This window comes from Mesoplodon mirus, assembly GCF_964341445.2.
Source record: "Mesoplodon mirus genome assembly, chromosome: 9".
Lineage (NCBI taxonomy): Eukaryota > Metazoa > Chordata > Mammalia > Artiodactyla > Ziphiidae > Mesoplodon > Mesoplodon mirus.
Genome location: NC_138985.1, coordinates 108970460 through 108987595, shown reverse-complemented (window position 1 = coordinate 108987595; position 17136 = coordinate 108970460). Strand labels below are relative to the sequence as shown.

Genomic DNA, 17136 nt, shown 5'->3' with positions numbered 1-17136 from the left:
GTGTGTCGGAGTCTCTTCCCGCCTTGAGGGCTCACCCAGCATTTCATGACACCCACCCAGGGTATCTCCTGGGGCAAATTCCCGGTGACACCGCGGGGGCCTCGCCGACAACCCAGGGGTCGCCCTTGTGCGCCTCCACCGAGGTGCTCTGCCAACTCCCCAAACTGAATTGTCCCGGGGCCAAAAAGGCGCGTTTCCCGGGCTGAGCGGAGAATGCCTCTCCTCACCTGGTCCCACCTGGACACCAAAGTAGCCAACTCTTGTTTCATAGGCTACCTTGAGCTGCTTTCCACCGCCAGAGTCAGACAAATCCAAGGCTTGGGCACCAGCGGGCCTTGAGCAGTCCTCCCTGCTCACCTTCCCAGGGCTGATCTCAGTTCTCTCCATCTTCCAGCGCCCCCGCTCTGGGCCCATCAACTCCAGGCTGGTGCAGTCCTCCAGCTTGAGCTAAAACTAGGACCCCTGAAATGAGAGTATATATCTTTGCCCTTTATCAAAGTTATTTTTAATCTTATTTGATTCTCTCCACGCCTCAGAGATGGAGGTATTGGTTTCTCCATTATACAGATGAGGAAACTAGACTCAGTCACACGGAGAGTTAAAGTAAGAGATGGAGGGAGCCACAGATGATTTCACAGTTGTACTGTCGCATGAGGGTCCGTATAAAATGGGCTCAGCGGGTCCCTTTGCAGTGTTAACCCAGAGGCACTCTAGAACCAAGGATGACTTGATTGCAAAACTGGGAGATACAAATAATAAACGGAAAAAACTGCTGTGAAGTGTGGGATCAAATTATTTGCCCACTTTTAAAAACTGGGTTTGTCTTATGGTTGAATTCTTTATATTCTTTATATACTTATATTTTGTTCAGTCCTTTATATATATTCAGGATACAAGTCCTTTGACAAATACGTGCGTTGCAAATATTTTTTCTTAATTTGTGATTCTTAATTTGTGATCCTTTATATATATTCAGGATACAAGTCCTTTGACAAATACGTGCGTTGCAAATATTTTTTCTTAATTTGTGATTAGCTTTTCATTTTTTTAACGATGGTTTCAAAGAGCAGTAGAAAAGATGGGGCTGTCTGATCTCACCACCATCCCCTCCAAACACACCGTCTTCTTCCCTCTCTCTTCCTGGCACTAGATTCTCTAGGATTAGGGGGACTTGCAGCTAAAATACATAAAGAAATTCTATAAACCAATAGGAAAAATATCCCCCCCAAAAAAATAATAGAAAAGCAATCAAACAATATGAATAGGCACATTAGAGAACTGGAAACCCAAATGGTCAACAAACATGAAAAGAGAGTCAGGCTCACCAGTGATTATTAGGGAAATGCAAGTTAAAACAAGATACCATTTCACACACATTATCTGACTGAAAAAATAAAAAAGGCTGAATAACAGATGAAGTCCAGGAGTTCATATAATGTTAGTAGGAGTGTAAACAATCGCTTTGGAAGGCCATTGGGCAATATCTTGTGATGTTGAAAGTAAACGTCACCCAGAACTGTGCTCTTTACATGGAGACATACATCCTAAAGAAGTTCCAGCACATTTGCACAGACATATATAGGGATGCTGATTGTTTACAACAGGAAGACCTGGAGTAATGCAAGTGTCATCAACAAGGGAGTAGAAACGTAACATGTATATCACCCTGGGCTAGATCCATCTGTCATAACACTGCATCAGTCAGCTACGTCACCATAATCCTGCATAATAAACACCTGAAAACCCTGACTCGGAACAACAAGCATTTATTTTTTGGCTCATTTGACTCTGCTTCTGCTGAGGTTTGGCCAGACTTGGCTCCAGGTCATTTTGTGATTAGTCTGCTCCCCATGTTTCTTCTCTGGGTAGGCTGCCCAGGGCATGCATTTCTCATGGTGAAGGCAGAAGCGCAAGCCATCTGCTCTATGGGCGCCTGGAGCTGGAGAAACCCTGGGAGCATGTACATACAAGTCCCATCAGTCATTGGTTGAGGAGTGTGCTTTGCTGATGGCAATAATTTCCTGACAGCACTTCCAGCCTTCGGCACAGGACATGAAGACAGTGCTGGCAGTTGGAAGTTGGCTGGTATGCATGCAAGTATTCGGAGCATGGGGAGATGCAGGGGACGTTGACTATGGCTACTAATATATGTATCTACTCTAGTCTATTACCAGTTTTGATCTTTGCTAATATAATAGGTACTGATGGGGTTACATTGTTGTTTCAATTTGCCTTCCTTGATTATAAATGATGAGGAGCATCTTTTCATGCTCAAAAGTCATTTCTACCACTTCTTTTGTGATCTGTCTGCTTGACTCCTTTTCTATGTACCTACTCTGTCCTTTTTATCTTGTTGATGACCTCTGTGTCTGTCATGAGTTGTAAATCGTTTCCCGTTTGTCATTTATCTTTTTTATTTAATTTTTTTCTTTTTGCCTTGCAGAAAATCTAAATTTTAATTTAAGTTTATCAAACTTCGTCTTCATCACTGCTGGATTTCTTGTTTCCCCTTCTTAGTTAGATCTTCCCCATTACAAGATAATTTCTTTTCTTTTTCTTTCTTTTTTTAAGCAAAGGAGGAACAGGTTCAGAGCAGTTATTTGAACTGGGACCCAAAGTCGCAGTTAGCAAGTTGGAGGGTCTGGATTGAAGATTTTACCCGACTCCAAAGCGCATGTATCCTATTCAGTTTATATGATTAAAAATTCAGGGGTCCAATCTGTCACGGTATCTTCGACTCAAACAACAAACAAACAAAATGCAAACTTTAACATACTTGTTAATCACATTAGTGTACATGGTCGCCTTGCTCTCACCGTAATTTTCACCCTTTCGTCCACCCTCACCACCAGAAATCATTCAGCGTCTAAGGGTTAGCAATTATGCTAACAGATGATCAGGAGAACAGGCTGGCTTCTAAATAAAAATAAACAGTTAAAACCTGTGGTGTGGGACTAACTCCGAACACCTCAAGAAAAAAAATGAGCTCTTTGGGATGGTAATCCCTCATTCACGGCTGGGCGGGAGGGAAGCTCCCCACACGCTGGTCCCGAGGATTCCCAGCGGGCGCGTCCCTCCGTCCCTCCGAGCAGCCCGCGGGTCGGCGCAGACCGCGCAGGCGCGAGCCCCAAGATACTTTCTTTTTAATTCCCCTGTGTTTTCTTCTGGTACATTTATAGTTTCATTTACATTTGTTAAATCTCTGATCCAGCTGGCATTTATTTTGTTGCCGGGAGGGAGAGAGTCCCGACACTGTTCATTGCCTTTATTCATCTTTTCCTCACGGATTTGCTTTGCCATGTTTATCAATTTGAATTTATTTCTGGACTCGTTTTCTTCCATTGATGTGTCTATTCATGTCCCAGCACCACTGTCTTCATTTCTGTAGCCTTTCATATTGTGACTTTATAATACTTTTAAATATCTGGGAGGGCTAATGTCCCTGTAAATACTCTGCTTTTGTCAGAAATTTCCTGTTTATTTCTTTCTTTCTTTTTCTTCCTTTCTTCTTCTTCTTCTTCTTTTTTTTTTTTTTTCGGCCGTGCAGTGAGTCTTGCGGGATCTTCGTTCCCCAACCAGGGATCGAACCTAGGCCCTCGGCAGTGAAAGCTTGGAGTCCTAACCACTGGACCGCCAGGGAAGTCCACCTGGTTCTTTCTTACATGTTTATTTTCCCTGAGAAGTTTAGAATTCAGCAGATCTAGTCTAGTACCCATTCTCTCTTCTCCCCTCACTCCCCCAAAGCATGTTTTCATCAAGAGATCACTACATTTATGGATTACATTAAGGACATTTGACATGAAGCGTAGAAATACAGATGCATACACAGGCCCCATGTATTTTTCATGGCACTTATTTCCCAGGTCCTATCGCACGTCAAAGTACTCAGGGGGCTTGCCACTTCCTTTTCCACAGGGTGGATCAGTGTGGTGTCCATGGTGGCAACAAGAAAGGGTGAAGGAAGCTGAGATCCTGGCAGAATGAAGGGTGCCACAGAAGTAAAGAGTTACTATGTAAAAGTCGTGTGATTTGTTGATGGCATTTTTTTGGACGAGGCAGGCACTTTAATCCATTCCCTCAGCTCACAGTGAAAACCTCTACGAAGCAGGCACTAGTGTTCTTATAAAACTGAAGCTCAGAAAGACCAACTAACTTTCACTCAACTAATAAGCAGAAGGAGCTGGACTTTGAACCCAGGGAGCCCAGGGCTCGATTCTCTATCTCAACCTCGAATCTGAGCTGAGGCTGTTCAGTCAACAGCTCCTGGAAGGCCGGGCAGAAAGAAAAAAGAGAAAAATATGTTTGCCAAATCAATTGCTGCAGACCAAGGGCACGGCCGTTGCACCTAGGATCACGACGGATCAAGGCTGCAGCCTCTGCAGTAACCCTTCCGGCCTCCCGTATTCCTGCTTATGAGACGGAGAGTGGGTGGGCGCAGAGAATCATCTCCCTAATGTCTGCGGGGCTTTGTCAGGGGAAGAAAGGCTGACCTTTGCAGCAGGGGGGAAGCCATGCTACAATCCCGGCCCTTAATCCTGAGGTTAGGAAGCTGAGGTGGGGCTTCTGCGGGTTTCTGAGAATATCTGTCCCAGCCCCTTTCCGGGCAGATGCTTGCAGGGTGAGCCAAAGTTCTACTGGGCTTGCGCGATGCTTCCCCCCCCCCCCCCCCGCCCTGCCGAGCCCCACCCCCACCCCGCCATCTGGCCTCTGCTGGACCACATGGTGCTGGGATTAGAGTCCGCTCAGGCACCCAATAATCCTCTAAAGCTTTGGTGTTTCCTTCTCCCCAGGGCATGGTCTCCAGGTCAGAAGCTCCAGGTCCTGCTGGGAATGGCTCACAGGGAAACCTGGTGCTCAGGATACCAGCTTCCCTCAAGGTTCCCCAACCTCCTGTCTGGGTTGATAAACTGATTAAATTTTTATCAATCACTTGAGGGGTTGAGATTCTAGAGTAGTGATTCCCAACGTAGGGGTGGGGGAGAGGGACTTGGACCCCCAGAGAACATTTCAAAATGGCTGGAGACATGTGTGACTGTCAGAGCCAAGGGCAGGGAGAGTGGTTCTGCTGGCATCCACTGGGCAGAGGTCAGGGGTGCTGCTCAACATCCTACAGTGCACAGGACAGCCCCGCCCCCAATGGTGCCCAACAGAGAACTATCCAGCCCGAACTGTCAGCAGTGCCGAGGTAGGGAACCCCTGTCCTAACAGACGTGGCTTTGGTCCCAGCATTCTATGGGTTTGTTTGCTCCGAGTGATTCTTACGCAGATTCGTTACATGGGGTGTGGCCTGAATGAGCATAGACTTTGGTCACCTGCCCTCACTCTTCTGGTTCCAAGTCAAGCAAAACGGTGGTGGCTGCCAAGTGACTTCATTCCTGGAAACCCCAAGGTTTATAAACAGACGTCACGTCCAGCACATGGCCAAGCCCCCTTTATTTCTCTGCTTCTCGTATTTCCAATGTTATCAACGAACCGACTTCTGTACAAAGCAACCCAAAGGTCCTCATCAAGGGCGTTGCTTTAGGTGCTTTATCAGGGAGGGGTGACCTGCGGTCTGCAGTAACAGCCATCTTCTGTATGTAACTTTTTCTCTCCATTGAGAATCTGGGCTGATGGGTGTCCCTATTATAGACTGGAATGTACCAGATCTCAGGATGTTGAGGTGGGAAAAAGTCATGGAAGATTGTTGGGAAGCCTGGCCTCAGAGCAGCATCCAGTTGGCAAGGCCCCTTAGTTCTTCGCCCTTTGGATTCCCCGAGCAATACCTGGCCCCTTGCTGTTGTCATTACACATCCTTCAAGGAGGTTTCATCCAGGCTCTGGTACCACCTGGAAAACCATCCCAATAAGGGCCACGCTCTAAGGCCACAACCTCCCACATCAGTGCAGTGCGTTGCCCTCCCAGTGGCGGCACCACCTGGTCTGGAGGTCTCCGTCCCTTGGGCGGCACTGCCCTCTGTCGGCCACCTTCTGTACGTGCAGCTGAGCTAACCCCACCTGCCTCGTCTTCAGTCTTGTCCGGTCAGTCCCAGGATGGTCTCCCAGGCTGCTTCCCGCTCTGCCACTAGGGGTGGTACAGGGATATCCCACCCCCAGCCACTGCCCATCTTCAGGGATCTTTTGCTACTTGTAGTTGCTCTGAGCATCTATGTCAGAGGCTGACATTTACTGATGTGCCTCCCACTTGGCAGGGGAAGTGGGGGTGGGAGATACTTCTTGCCTGAAACAAACAATGAGTCCGTCCACACCAGGCACTAGGAGACTTGACCAGCCTGGCCTGGCTTCTGGCCGCCTAAGGCCGTAACCCTGGGACGACCTGGCCCCATCGAGTTCCTGTCTGACCAAGCTCTGGGCTGTCAGAATTTACTGTTTGTTCTAGCCAATACCTGACCATAGGCCTCTGACGCCTAGCCCCTCCACCCTTTCTGAGAGCATTTACGACTGTGAATCTTTCCTCTGTCCCTCTGGGATGTAGATGTATCTCCTGCAACCCAGGAGTGGCTCCCAAGGACCCTTCCTCTGAGATGAAATCAGGAAGGCTAGGATCTCTATCCCCCAGTCTCTGTGGCCTACTCACACTTACGCCAACCCATCCTTTGTGACTTCTCACTCTCCTGGCTCTACTTGGCCCCGCTCACCCCTCCCCTCCACTCTCGTTCTCCTGTTAAAGTGCCCAGTCACCCTGCAGGGGCACGGACCCCACGGAGCTCACATTTCCCTACTGTCAGTCGTTTCGGAAGAAAACCTGATTTCCCCTCTGTAACTAATGTCTGGCTGTGTTCACTTCTGACAAGACCTGCTCACCCTGCAGTCCCCCTCGGGGTGGGGTGAGAGCTTTGAGAGGAGCACCATCCACGCAAAGCGGGTGGGCACAGATCCTGGGAGGGCGTCCCAAGCTCCGCCTCCCTGAACGGCTGCACAGGCAGAAAGGGAGGATGGGAGATAGTGTGCTGGGAGGGGGTCTGCCAGCCCTGAGCTGCAGCAGCTGCCCAGAGAGCAGGGGGCGCGCCCCAGGACCTGGGGAACAGAGGCCGCCACCAGTGGTTCCATGAGAACTCAGGGACAGACATACACCGCGTGTCTTCAGGCCGCATCTTCCTCCTGAAGACCCAACCCACGTATCTGACCACTAGCTGGGCGTCTCCATGGGGATGCCCCGGACACCACCAGCTTACCAGGACACACAGGAAACCCCAGGTCATCACGTGCCCTCTGTGGCCTGTCACTGAGAGGTTCCAGCCACCAGGTACTGGGCACCGCATTTGCCCACTGCTCACCAGGGTCCACCCCGCCTCACCCTCCCCCGACGACCAAGGCACTGGCCCCCTTCAGCTCCTAACTAGACCTTCCATGTGCCCACTCGTCCCCATTCTCACCACCACTCTCATCTGAGGCCCATTATGCACCCTGTAGAGATCATCCTGGAAACCAAGTTGGGTCACATCACTCCCCTGCTTCAATCCTTCTGTGGCTCCGCATTCTCTCTGGATGCACTCCTCAGGGCTCAGGGTCTCTCCTCCAAGCACCTTCCACCCCCAGCTTCCTGCAGCTCCTCCCAGGAGCTCTCCCCTCCGCTCACTCCATCCCCCTGCCCCAGGCAGGAAGCTGATCCCCGCCCAGGCCAGGCACGAGCCTGTAGGAAGGATGCAGGCCACGCTCTGGAATGTTGGGGGCCGGCTTTATTGCAGAGCCCCGGGGGCGACGCACTCTGTAATCTGGGGCACAGATGGGTGGTAGGCAAAGTTCCACTTGAACGAGTCCTCCGTCTTCCTCCTCCTGCCTGGCCTGGTTCTGGGCAAAATCCCGGACAGTGGTCTTCTCGCTCAGGTCTCAGGAAAATGCAGTCTCAGTGTCCACATCCCAGAGCTGCAGCTCCAAGCAGCTGCCAGTCCCCTTTCCTGGGTCCCAAATCCACCCACCGAGGAAATGGGAATCAGGTGGGCAGGGGAGCGGCAGCCAGCAAACTTGGCCTCGGCCAGGACTTTGCCACCAAACAGGAATTTCCTCACCGCTCATTAGTCACTAGACACGGGTCAGGCTTCTGGCCGCCAATCGAGACTCAACAGCCCCACTCCGGGGGGGCCACAGAGGTCAGCACAGGAAGGGAGTTGGAAAGGGGGTGGGTGGGATGTTAAAGGGAGGCCCCGATCTGAGCAACAGGCCAAGCCCAGAACCAAGAAATCCAGGTGAGACATAGCACGTTCTGCCACCGCTCCCAAAACGATGCCAACTAAACAGAATGCAATCAACTCAACAGGCAATAAATACAAGAGACTGGCTTCTGCCCCAGGGAGGCAACGTGGCACAGCAGAGGGGGAACTCCAATTAGCTCTGGGGTTGCGGGCAAGTGTCTGAGGTCTCCACCCCCACTCTCCCAGGAGAAGTGAGGCACGGCTGGGGCCCCAGGTTCCCTGCGCTCCGAGGCCTGCAGGCTCTCCAGGCGTCACCAGGCCGGGGGCTCCCCCGCCCTGCAGCATCTCAGCGTAGCCCAGCCCGCACCTCGCCCACACCTGGCCCTCCTCGCCCTCCCTCGCTCCAGATGACCTACGTGCTGCTGTGAGGGGCTCTGAAATCCACCCTCACCGCTGCCAGAGTCTAGGCCTGGCCTCAGCAGGAGCTGCCTTCAGTTTCTTCAGCTCCTGCAGTGCTCAGGCTGAGCCTCTGGGAAGGGAGGGAGGTGATCCAGGTGGGGAGGAAGGGGGAAGAGGGTAATCTGAGGAGATACCACTTCCTGAGCAAGCCAGTATAAGTGACTTCGTGACTATAAAGGGTGCGACACATACATGTTTCGATCCTGATCCAAATTACTGTGATGCTTTGGATCGTAATGTTTTGTGGGACTGGTTTTCCATTTCGCCAACAATTCCAGAAATTTCACATCGAAACGTGTCAAAAATTAAAGGAGAACTCCAAGAAAGGCCTTTGCCACACCTGACCGAGCCCCTCCGTCTCACAGGTGAGCAGGCCCACACGGGCAGACGCTTCCTGGGTCACACAGGAGGACAGTGGCAGGGCCCTGCCTCTGCCCCAGGGCTTCCTCCCTGGCCTGGCCCACCCGAGGCTCGGAGCATCCTGGGCTGAACGGCCTTCTCCCGTTGTCAGCTCCACCCTTGTCAGCTCCTGGCCTGGACACTTGGGAGCGGGCAGTGGGAACTTGAGGGCTGGACATCTGCTCCAGCCTGGCTCTGAGCTCGGGGCTTCCTGATGCCCAGACTGGCTGGGGAGGGCGGTACTTTCCAGAACCAGGCAGGTCTTGGGGGAGGGAGCACGGAGGGACTGGGACACAGTTGTAGGGGTGACAAAAGGGTCATCAGGGACAGTGGAGCCAAGGTCATCCAGAGAGCTGGGGCACCTGAAAAGCACATCACAGAACAAGTCACGGCCTCGCTGTGGAGACCCTTCTCTCCCAGCCCCGCCCTGGAGAGCCTGTGCCCGTCACCCAGCTCACCTCAGACAGCCCCCTACCCAGTCGGCGTCTCACCGCTCCCTGCCCCCGCCCTCCCCTCACTCAGAACAGATTCTGCAGCCGGCCGCCTCCTCTGGGGCCTGCAGACCCACAAACAAGGCTGGGCCCACATGCTCCCCCCAGGACCCCGGGTCTTCCGTCCATCCCTGCCGCCCAGCGCAGCACTGCGTGGGAAGGGAGCAGGTGCTCAGTACTTTTTTTTTTTCTTAATAAATGAATGCCTGAATCCACATGCAAAGTCTTACAACCCTGCCTGACCTCGTCCTCCCCCCGCACCCTGGGCCCTTCCCCACCCCTGCCCGCCGCCCAGCAGTACCTGGGGCCGAGGAGGCGGCAGTGGTCACTCCCACAGGAAGTGCACATACCAGATGGTCTCATTCTTCAGCTGGGGCCCGAACAGGGGGTTCAGCTGAGCCAGGATGGCGATGAGCCAGCTGCCGGGGACAGCACCGTGAGGGTGAGCCCAGACACAGGGAACTCTGCCCTGCACACCTCACCCCACGCCTTTGGTCACATGACCGACCCAGCAGCAGGGTCTGGGTCCTGGAGGGAAGGGTCTCACGGAGCCATCCACACTGTGGCCGGCACGGGGGGCTCAGTCTGGGGCGTGTGGGTTTGGGTTTCAGTTTGGTTTGATCTGATGTTTTGTAGATTTATAAGATCCCTGTGCTGGGGCTGGACCCTGGGATTAGGGAAGAGGTAAGACGGTCTCCAGGGGCACAAAGGGAAGCCATGCCAGCTTAACTGAGCATGAGAGAGGCCTCCCTCAAAACCAGAGCTTGGAATTATTCCTCAGTTTGGCAGCCAGGGTGATTTACCATGGAGCAACCTAACATAGGAGGACTGGGGAGGGATGGCAGAGTGCCTTTCTTGTAAAAGGGGAGGGGCGACCACGAATGGCAGTTTTAGAAAGAGAACATCTAGACACGACGGACCTGGAAATTGATTCCCTCACACTGTCCAGGCACTCGCATCTCTTGGAATGTTTTCTATATCCCAGGGACCTTTTCCAAGTTTGAAGACTACTGCTCATCCAGTGGTTCTAAACTGGCTGCATCACTATCACCCAGGGGCATGCATTAAAAATATGGATTCCCAAGTGCAGATCATGAGAATTGTGATCTAGTGGGTCCAGGGTGGAGCCCTAAAAGCTGTGTTTTTACCATCTCTCCAGGAGATTCTGATGTCCCATCAGGTACAAAAGGCACTGAGCTGGCCCAGCTCACTCATTTTGTAGATGAGAAAACTGTAGCCTATGAAAATGACAGAGCTTGTCCAGGTGCTACATTCAGAACCAGAACCCAGAGTTCATGACTTCCAGCCCATCGCTCTCTTTGCCTCTCCAACTGCCTCCTCTTCTGTGCTTTACAGCCTCAGCCTTTCAAGAGCTGAATGTGCCAGTACCAGGACAGAGGAGAGAGCAGGGCAGGGAAAGGAAGAAAGGAGGGCGCACAAAGGCCCCAGCTGACGTTGAGCTGGGAGAGCAGTACTTACAAGAGGTAACAGCAGACAGCGGTGGCCACCAGCATGGTGATGGTCACTCTGCAATGGAAGAGGACGTCAGGTCAGGACGGATGGAAGCATGCCCTCAGGAGGCCTGGCCAAGGCCAGAGAAAGAGCTCCTGGTGCCAGCCCCTTTCCCGTCTGATGCCACCTGAACACAGGGAGGCTGAGTTCTACTCAGGGTAAGAATTGCTAGATGGAAAATAAAAACGCCAAGTGTCACCTCTTGGGGAGGCCAACCTTGATCACATCCAAGTTACATTATGAATCTTTCCCTTCACCTATCTGCCTTCTCAGTCACCCACTGTTTCTCCATCTTAATGCAAACATGTTGGGAAAAGACACTGCGCAGAGCTGCATTTGCAGCCACCCACCATGGAGTGGCCTCTGGAATCCAAAGTTCATCGGGCAAAGGGAAGGAAGACAGAAGACCAGAAGACAGGGCAAGAGGCAAGGAGACCGTGAGCCATCTCTGAGGCCCAATGAGCAGTTATAATGAGAACAGCAACTGGCTACCTTGAATCTACTCAAACGCTGGAGACAGAGGCTTTAAATGCAGGAGGAAAACTTCAGAAGGAAGAACTCACCAAGGTTTGCAGGAGAGGCGCAGCATGCAGGATCTTAGTCCCCCAACCAGGGATCGAACCCGTGCCCCCTCCAATGGAAGCCTGGAGTACTAACCACTGGACCACCAGGGAAGTCCCTAGCCCTGCAGATCTTTAAGAACAGAGGCAACACCCAAATGCAGCCTCCAGCCAAAGCTAAATCTAACCCAAACCAGGCCCTAGGACCTCTGATCTAAAGTACTTGAAGTTGGTGCCAGAGCAATTAGCATTTGATCCATTCTTTCAACATGACCAAGCACCGTGGGCCAGTCCTGTACTGGGCAATGGGGTCTACAGTAGTGAACAAGACAATCTTCCACCTCGAGGAACTTGTAATCAAGGGGAGAGAGCGCTTTACAGCTGAAGATGATACGAAGCAGAAACTGGTAAATGGTGCAAGAGGTAGAGAAGCCTCTTAGGGAACCTTCAAAAAATAATGATACTGGCTAAAAATTATTCAATACAATATGTGCCATGCACTTAAGAGTCTTATATACATTATTTCGTGTAATCCTCAAAGCAGCCTTAAAAGGCAGGTATCATCATCACCCCCAATTACCTAAGAAGAAATGAGGCTTGAAGGTGTGACAGACGCTCAAGGTCACAGCTGGGCAGGAGTGGACAAACTGCATCAGTGTCTAGCCATAGCCTTTACCTTTACAGGCTGGAGGGGGTGACCCGTTAACTGTCTCCACATTTCTAAAGCACGACCATCTCTGCCCTTTGGCCCCAACAGTCTGCCTGTTCCCTGCTGAACGCGGCCCAGCACAGACCGGGGAGGAGGAGTGGGGCGCCGTGCGCGCGCCTGGACAGTGCTCGCTGCACCGCGGGCCACCGCCGCCGCCCGCGCAGCCGCCGGGGGAGGGGGCGGGCGCGGCCGCGAAGGTGTCCACAGGGAGGCCGGGCCGCGCGCGATCCTTACCCGCGGTTGGGTCCTTTCGGCACGAACCAGGGCCCGGCGATGCCGATGAGGCCCCAGAACGTGGTGAAGATGATGACCGGGAGGGCGAAGGAGTGCGCCGTCATGGCCCGGCGCGGGATGCCCAAGCCAGGATGCGAGTCAGAATTGCAGATGCTCCGGTGCGCGTTGGTCCGGCCGGGGCAGTGAGCGCCGAGCATGCGCAAAAGGACCCGGCCGCCTAAGAGAGCCCCTTCAGCGAGGCCGACCCGCGCAGGCGCTCCAGCGCGTCACTCGGGGTGAGGGCGTGGGCGGGCTTTGCTCTGAGCCAGAGATAAATTAGCTTTGCGCAGCTCCTCCAGTTTGCTACTTTTGGTTACGGGATTAACAAGACAGAGGCATGTGTCGAAATAAACTCTGCTTTATTCAAATAGCAAAAGGCTGAGAATCAGACGGTTTTTTTTTTTTTCTTTTTTTTTGCGGTATGCGGGCGTCTCACTGTTGTGGCCTCTCCCGTTGCGGAGCACAGGCTCCGGACGTGCAGGCTCAGCGGCCATGGCTCACGGGCCTAGCCGTTCCGCGGCATGTGGGATCTTCTCGGACCGGGGCACGAACCCGTGTCCCCTGCATCGGCAGGCGGACTCTCAACCACTGCGCCACCAGAGAAGCCCCAGACATGGTTTTTTAAACCATGTTTTGAACATCTTTGAAACCAGAGGAGGAGAGAACATCCCTGGGCCAATCACCTGGGGTGACCTCGGCTGACAGACACTTGGATGAGAGAAACGGCCCATCTTCACACTGTCCTGCTAAATGCTTAGCGCCCTAGTAAGTAACTGAACCTGGGCTTCGAGGGAAGCAAAGGGTCTGGAGTAGATTACACTCCAATGTGTCTGGCTAGAACAGGGGGTCGGGGGTCCCTCCTTCCCGCCTGGTCTCTATGGTTACTGAACTCAAACTGTCAGTTAAAATGCTGGTCACTCAGAATGTCAGCCCTGTGGGCAGCAGTCTATGGAGATCACAGGTAGGGAACGAGGGTGGAGGCATGGCTAGGACTCTGGCCAAAGGCAGAGAGCTTGCTCCTTCCATCCCCAATGCCCTTCAGCTTGTTTTTTTGTGAGGCAAAAATAGGAAGGCTATCCAACAACAGGGTCTCCAGGCCCTGGGGTCTGAAATGCTGCAAGTCTCTTGAAACAAAACAAGATGTCAGCTTGGGCAAGGGGTCTCACCACAATTCAGCCTGGGGTCCTGCACAAAAATGGTTAGCGTCCTCTCTGCCATTAGTGAACAGAGGGAACCCAGGGCATGCCTGTGCCCCTCGAGAGAGTGGACAGTGCAAATCCCTGTGATAAATAGCATTTTCAGTCGCCCCCCCAACAAGGGGCCCAAGTTTCTCACGAGCTGGCATCAGAGGCTTCCTCAGAGCACAGATGTGGAGAGGCAGGGGCGTCCCTAGCTGGCCTCCACCTCCACGCCTAGATTCGCACAGGGAATTGTGCGTGTGGCACTCAGGCATGGCGCTGCTCACAGGACTAGCCTCTTGCTCTGAGGATTCTTAAAGGATGGAAGGTGCCATGGGGAGGATGCCTGCGAGAAAGTCACCTCAATTTGAATCGCTATGGATAGGGTGGGGACTATAACCCCCACTTTAAAGGGCCCTCCTCTCTTCCATCCCACCAACTCACACCCGCGGCGCCTGGCCTAGTGCAGATTCCTGAACTCCCCACGGTGACCTATGCGAATGGGGGAGGGAGGCCTGGGCTCCATCTTGGCCACGTGGACAGTAACACCGCCAGGGTTCAAGCTCCAAGGGCCCGTGGTACACCTCAGCCCCCAGAACACGGGGCTGTCAGGGAGACAGTGCCACAGGTGAAAAGACAGAAAGCGAAAACGGAATTCCTGGCTCGAAGCTGAAGAAAAGAGGAAAGCGATGGCGCTAAGGCTAAGTGCTAAGGGTGGGGTGCTGGGAAGGGAGAGTCAGAGACACCGGGAACCAGGGGTTCTGCCAGACAGTGAGACACTCGGTACCAGCATCTCAGGGGCTCTCGGCACCTTCTAGGAGTGGGAAGTGGACAGATGGCTGCTTGAGGGCCAGGCTGGAGCACTACTTCCTGCCCGTCTAAAACAAGAGAAAGGCAGCGGCAAAGAAGCCCGTCCCTCTAACCTCCCCTCGTTTCCCACCTGTGGTTAGGAAGACGGGACCCAGACACTACATCATCCTCAGCCAGATGAGCAGCCTAGGAGCCTGCCCAAAGCAGCTGCCCTGGAAGGAAAAGTGCTTTACTTCAGGGTGGAAGAGGAGATGGGGTGATGGGGAAAGGGCAACGGGAACCAAACAGTGTGGGACACCCTTCTGTGCCGCCAGGGTGGTGGTTCTCATGCTTGGGTGAGCCCACGAAGTTCCTGGGGGGCCCTGCTGGAAACAATCCCGGGGATCTGATCAGGTGGGTCTGGGGTGAAACATTTAAACAGACACCCCTAGTGATCCTCAAGCTGGTCCCCAGAGCAACTCTGGGAAGAGTGGACTGGACCATTATGCTGAGGGCATGTCGAGAGAGCACCTCTTCCCATAATAAGGACTCTGGTGGCAAGGGACAAGGACAAGGGCTGAAGGCAGCCTGAGGGTCGTCTTTCAGAGCTGGAGGCGCTGTCATCCATCAGTCCTGTGGCAGCTGGGGTACCAGCAGGCACTTGGATTCTCTCCTGCCACTTCATGGAGAGGGACACCAAGGCACAGAAAAGAGGAAGGGATTAATCATGGTTGAACCACTGCCTGCAGCAGAGTTGGGACAGGATCCCAAGCCCCCCAAGTGCAAACTTGTCCTGTCCGCTCTGCTCTGTAGAACACCCGGGCTCAGCACAGCACAAGGGCTGCGACTGGTGGAAAACGCCAGGCCCCCTCCAGGGAAACACTCCTCCCCTGTCTGGGAGCTGCAGGAGGATAACCTTTCTTGATTGCTCTGTGCCAAGGGGTTCTGCTTGCCTCATCCTAAAGGAAGGCCCTGGGAGGAGACAGAGAAAGTCTCTGATGCGAGTCTCCCATTTGAAGTTGAGGCTCCCCTGCTTCTGCCATGGAGCCCGGGGATAGATCCCAGAGCCAGGCCAGCTGTTCCTAGACCTGCTCATCCCATGTCCCTCACCATGTGTCTACCCCACGCCACTCAGGCTGTGGGCAGCCCGCTGGGATGCTCCCCAGCTACCCAGGGGCTGGAGTGCTCCTTTAAGCCCCTTACCCCCAACCGTCTCTCCCACTTCAGAAAAGTCCTCCTGACACCAAAACATGGGGCAAAATCTTTCATGATGGAACTATCTCCTGAAGCACCTTAAAATGAGCTTGAGATGCGAACCCTTCTGCATACTTAAGTGCTGTGAGGTCGGGCCCAGCCTAGGGGGGGCCTCGGTAAGCAGGCTGTGCGCCTCCTGACCCCCTGCCTCCCTGGGATGTGGGCTGAATTATCTTGTCACTGCCGCTTCCCAGTGCTTAGAGAGTCCCCACCAAGCGAAGACTCTAGGGCAGCCTAGAATCCCAGGGCCTGTTACCATGATCACGAGGGCCAGGGCATCAGGGGGTCTCCAAGGCAACCCCTCAGGGTCCTGCTCTTACAGGAGCGCTTTATCAGGACAGCCCAGGGCCTCTTGGCTGGGGTGGGGACACAGGAGTCCGTGGCGCGGCTCTAGGACGCAGTCCGTCAGGACCTCCACGGGTTCCCTGTAGGACGGGATGGGCGGCTTCTGGGTCACGGCCTCCTCCACGCGGAGCGCTCCCATCTTCTCCTTCCTGAGCTCCGCCCCTCGTGCGGGAGGAAAGGGAGGGTACAGTCAGACAGAGGAAACAGATCAGGTGATAATCCCCTCCCCACAACCAACTGCACCCCAAGGTATGTTCGGTGAAGAACCCCTGGCAGAACAGACTGGAGACGGACAGGGACTGCTCTCCGTAGGCCTGAAGGAGTCCCACTCTGCTGACTCTCACCCTGGGGCAGCAGAGCTCATGGGGGGGGGCAATTTTGCTCCCAGGGGACATTTGGCAGAGTCGGAGACCTTTTTGATCGCTACAATGGGGAGGGTGCTACTGGTACCCAGTGTGTGCGTAGTGGGAAAGGCCAGGGGTGGCCAGGCGCAGGACAGGCACCCACAGCGAAGAACTACCTGGCCCCAAACGTCAGCAGTGCTGAGGCTGAGAAACTGCCTGGGAAAGAAGGCTTTATCATATACAGTCTGGCCGTGTTCTCTGTTTGCTTCAAACGTACTAGTCCCATCGCCCTATGATTACAACTTGCAGACGCGCACAGCTGATGGTGTGTTCTTCCACCCTCACAGGTCGGGCGCTGAGAGCAATGCGCTCACCAAATGCGCGGGTGAAGGACTCCCACGTTGGAATCACCCTCGTTCCTTCTCTCCACTTCTACTGCCCCCGCCCTGCACCCACCCCCCAGCTGCAGGTCCAGGGCCACCATGCTTCCTACAGAGCGTCTGTCGACCCTGAGGCCAGTCCACTGCTGATGATCACAGACCCTGGGGTAAGATGAAAGCAGAAGCAAGAGGACAGAGACCCGCTATAGGAAGACGCCAAGAGAGAAAAACCAGGGCTCTGTCACTGTTCAGTGACACAGGAGCAGCCTGGAGAAGCTCTGGTTTTCTGTGGTGTTCAGTGACTACTTGAAA

General features: G+C 53.6%; 2 protein-coding genes across 2 annotated transcripts in view; both read right to left on the bottom strand.

Annotated features, from left to right (window-relative positions):
- Positions 1–7663: 7663 nt before the first annotated feature.
- ATP6V0E2 (ATPase H+ transporting V0 subunit e2) lies at positions 7664–12699 on the bottom strand. The gene is made up of 4 exons (XM_082632201.1): positions 12496–12699; positions 10960–11007; positions 9782–9899; positions 7664–9351 (listed from the first exon to the last, which is right to left on the bottom strand). The coding sequence occupies exons 1-3, from the start codon at positions 12690–12692 to the stop codon at positions 9806–9808; spliced, it is 339 nt and encodes a 112-aa protein (XP_082488327.1). The 5' UTR covers positions 12693–12699; the 3' UTR covers positions 7664–9351; positions 9782–9805.
- A 48-nt stretch (positions 12700–12747) lies between these two features.
- Positions 12748–17136, bottom strand: part of ZNF862 (zinc finger protein 862) — a 69230-nt gene continuing 64841 nt past the window's right edge. Inside the window, 2 exon segments of the mRNA XM_082632269.1 lie at positions 12748–15180; positions 16076–16262. Coding sequence (XP_082488395.1) covers positions 15129–15180; positions 16076–16262 — 239 coding nt within the window. The 3' untranslated portion in view covers positions 12748–15128.

Excerpts from the sequence above, each read along its gene's own strand:
- ATP6V0E2 (XM_082632201.1), bottom strand. The coding sequence starts at position 12,692 with ATGCTCGGCGCTCACTGCCCCGGCCGGACCAACGCGCACCGGAGCATC. Across the intron at positions 11,008-12,495 it reads CCGAAAGGACCCAACCGCGG|AGTGACCATCACCATGCTGG; the intron begins GTAAGGATCGCG and ends CTTCCATTGCAG. Across the intron at positions 9,900-10,959 it reads GCTGTCTGCTGTTACCTCTT|CTGGCTCATCGCCATCCTGG; the intron begins GTAAGTACTGCT and ends TGTCCCCGGCAG.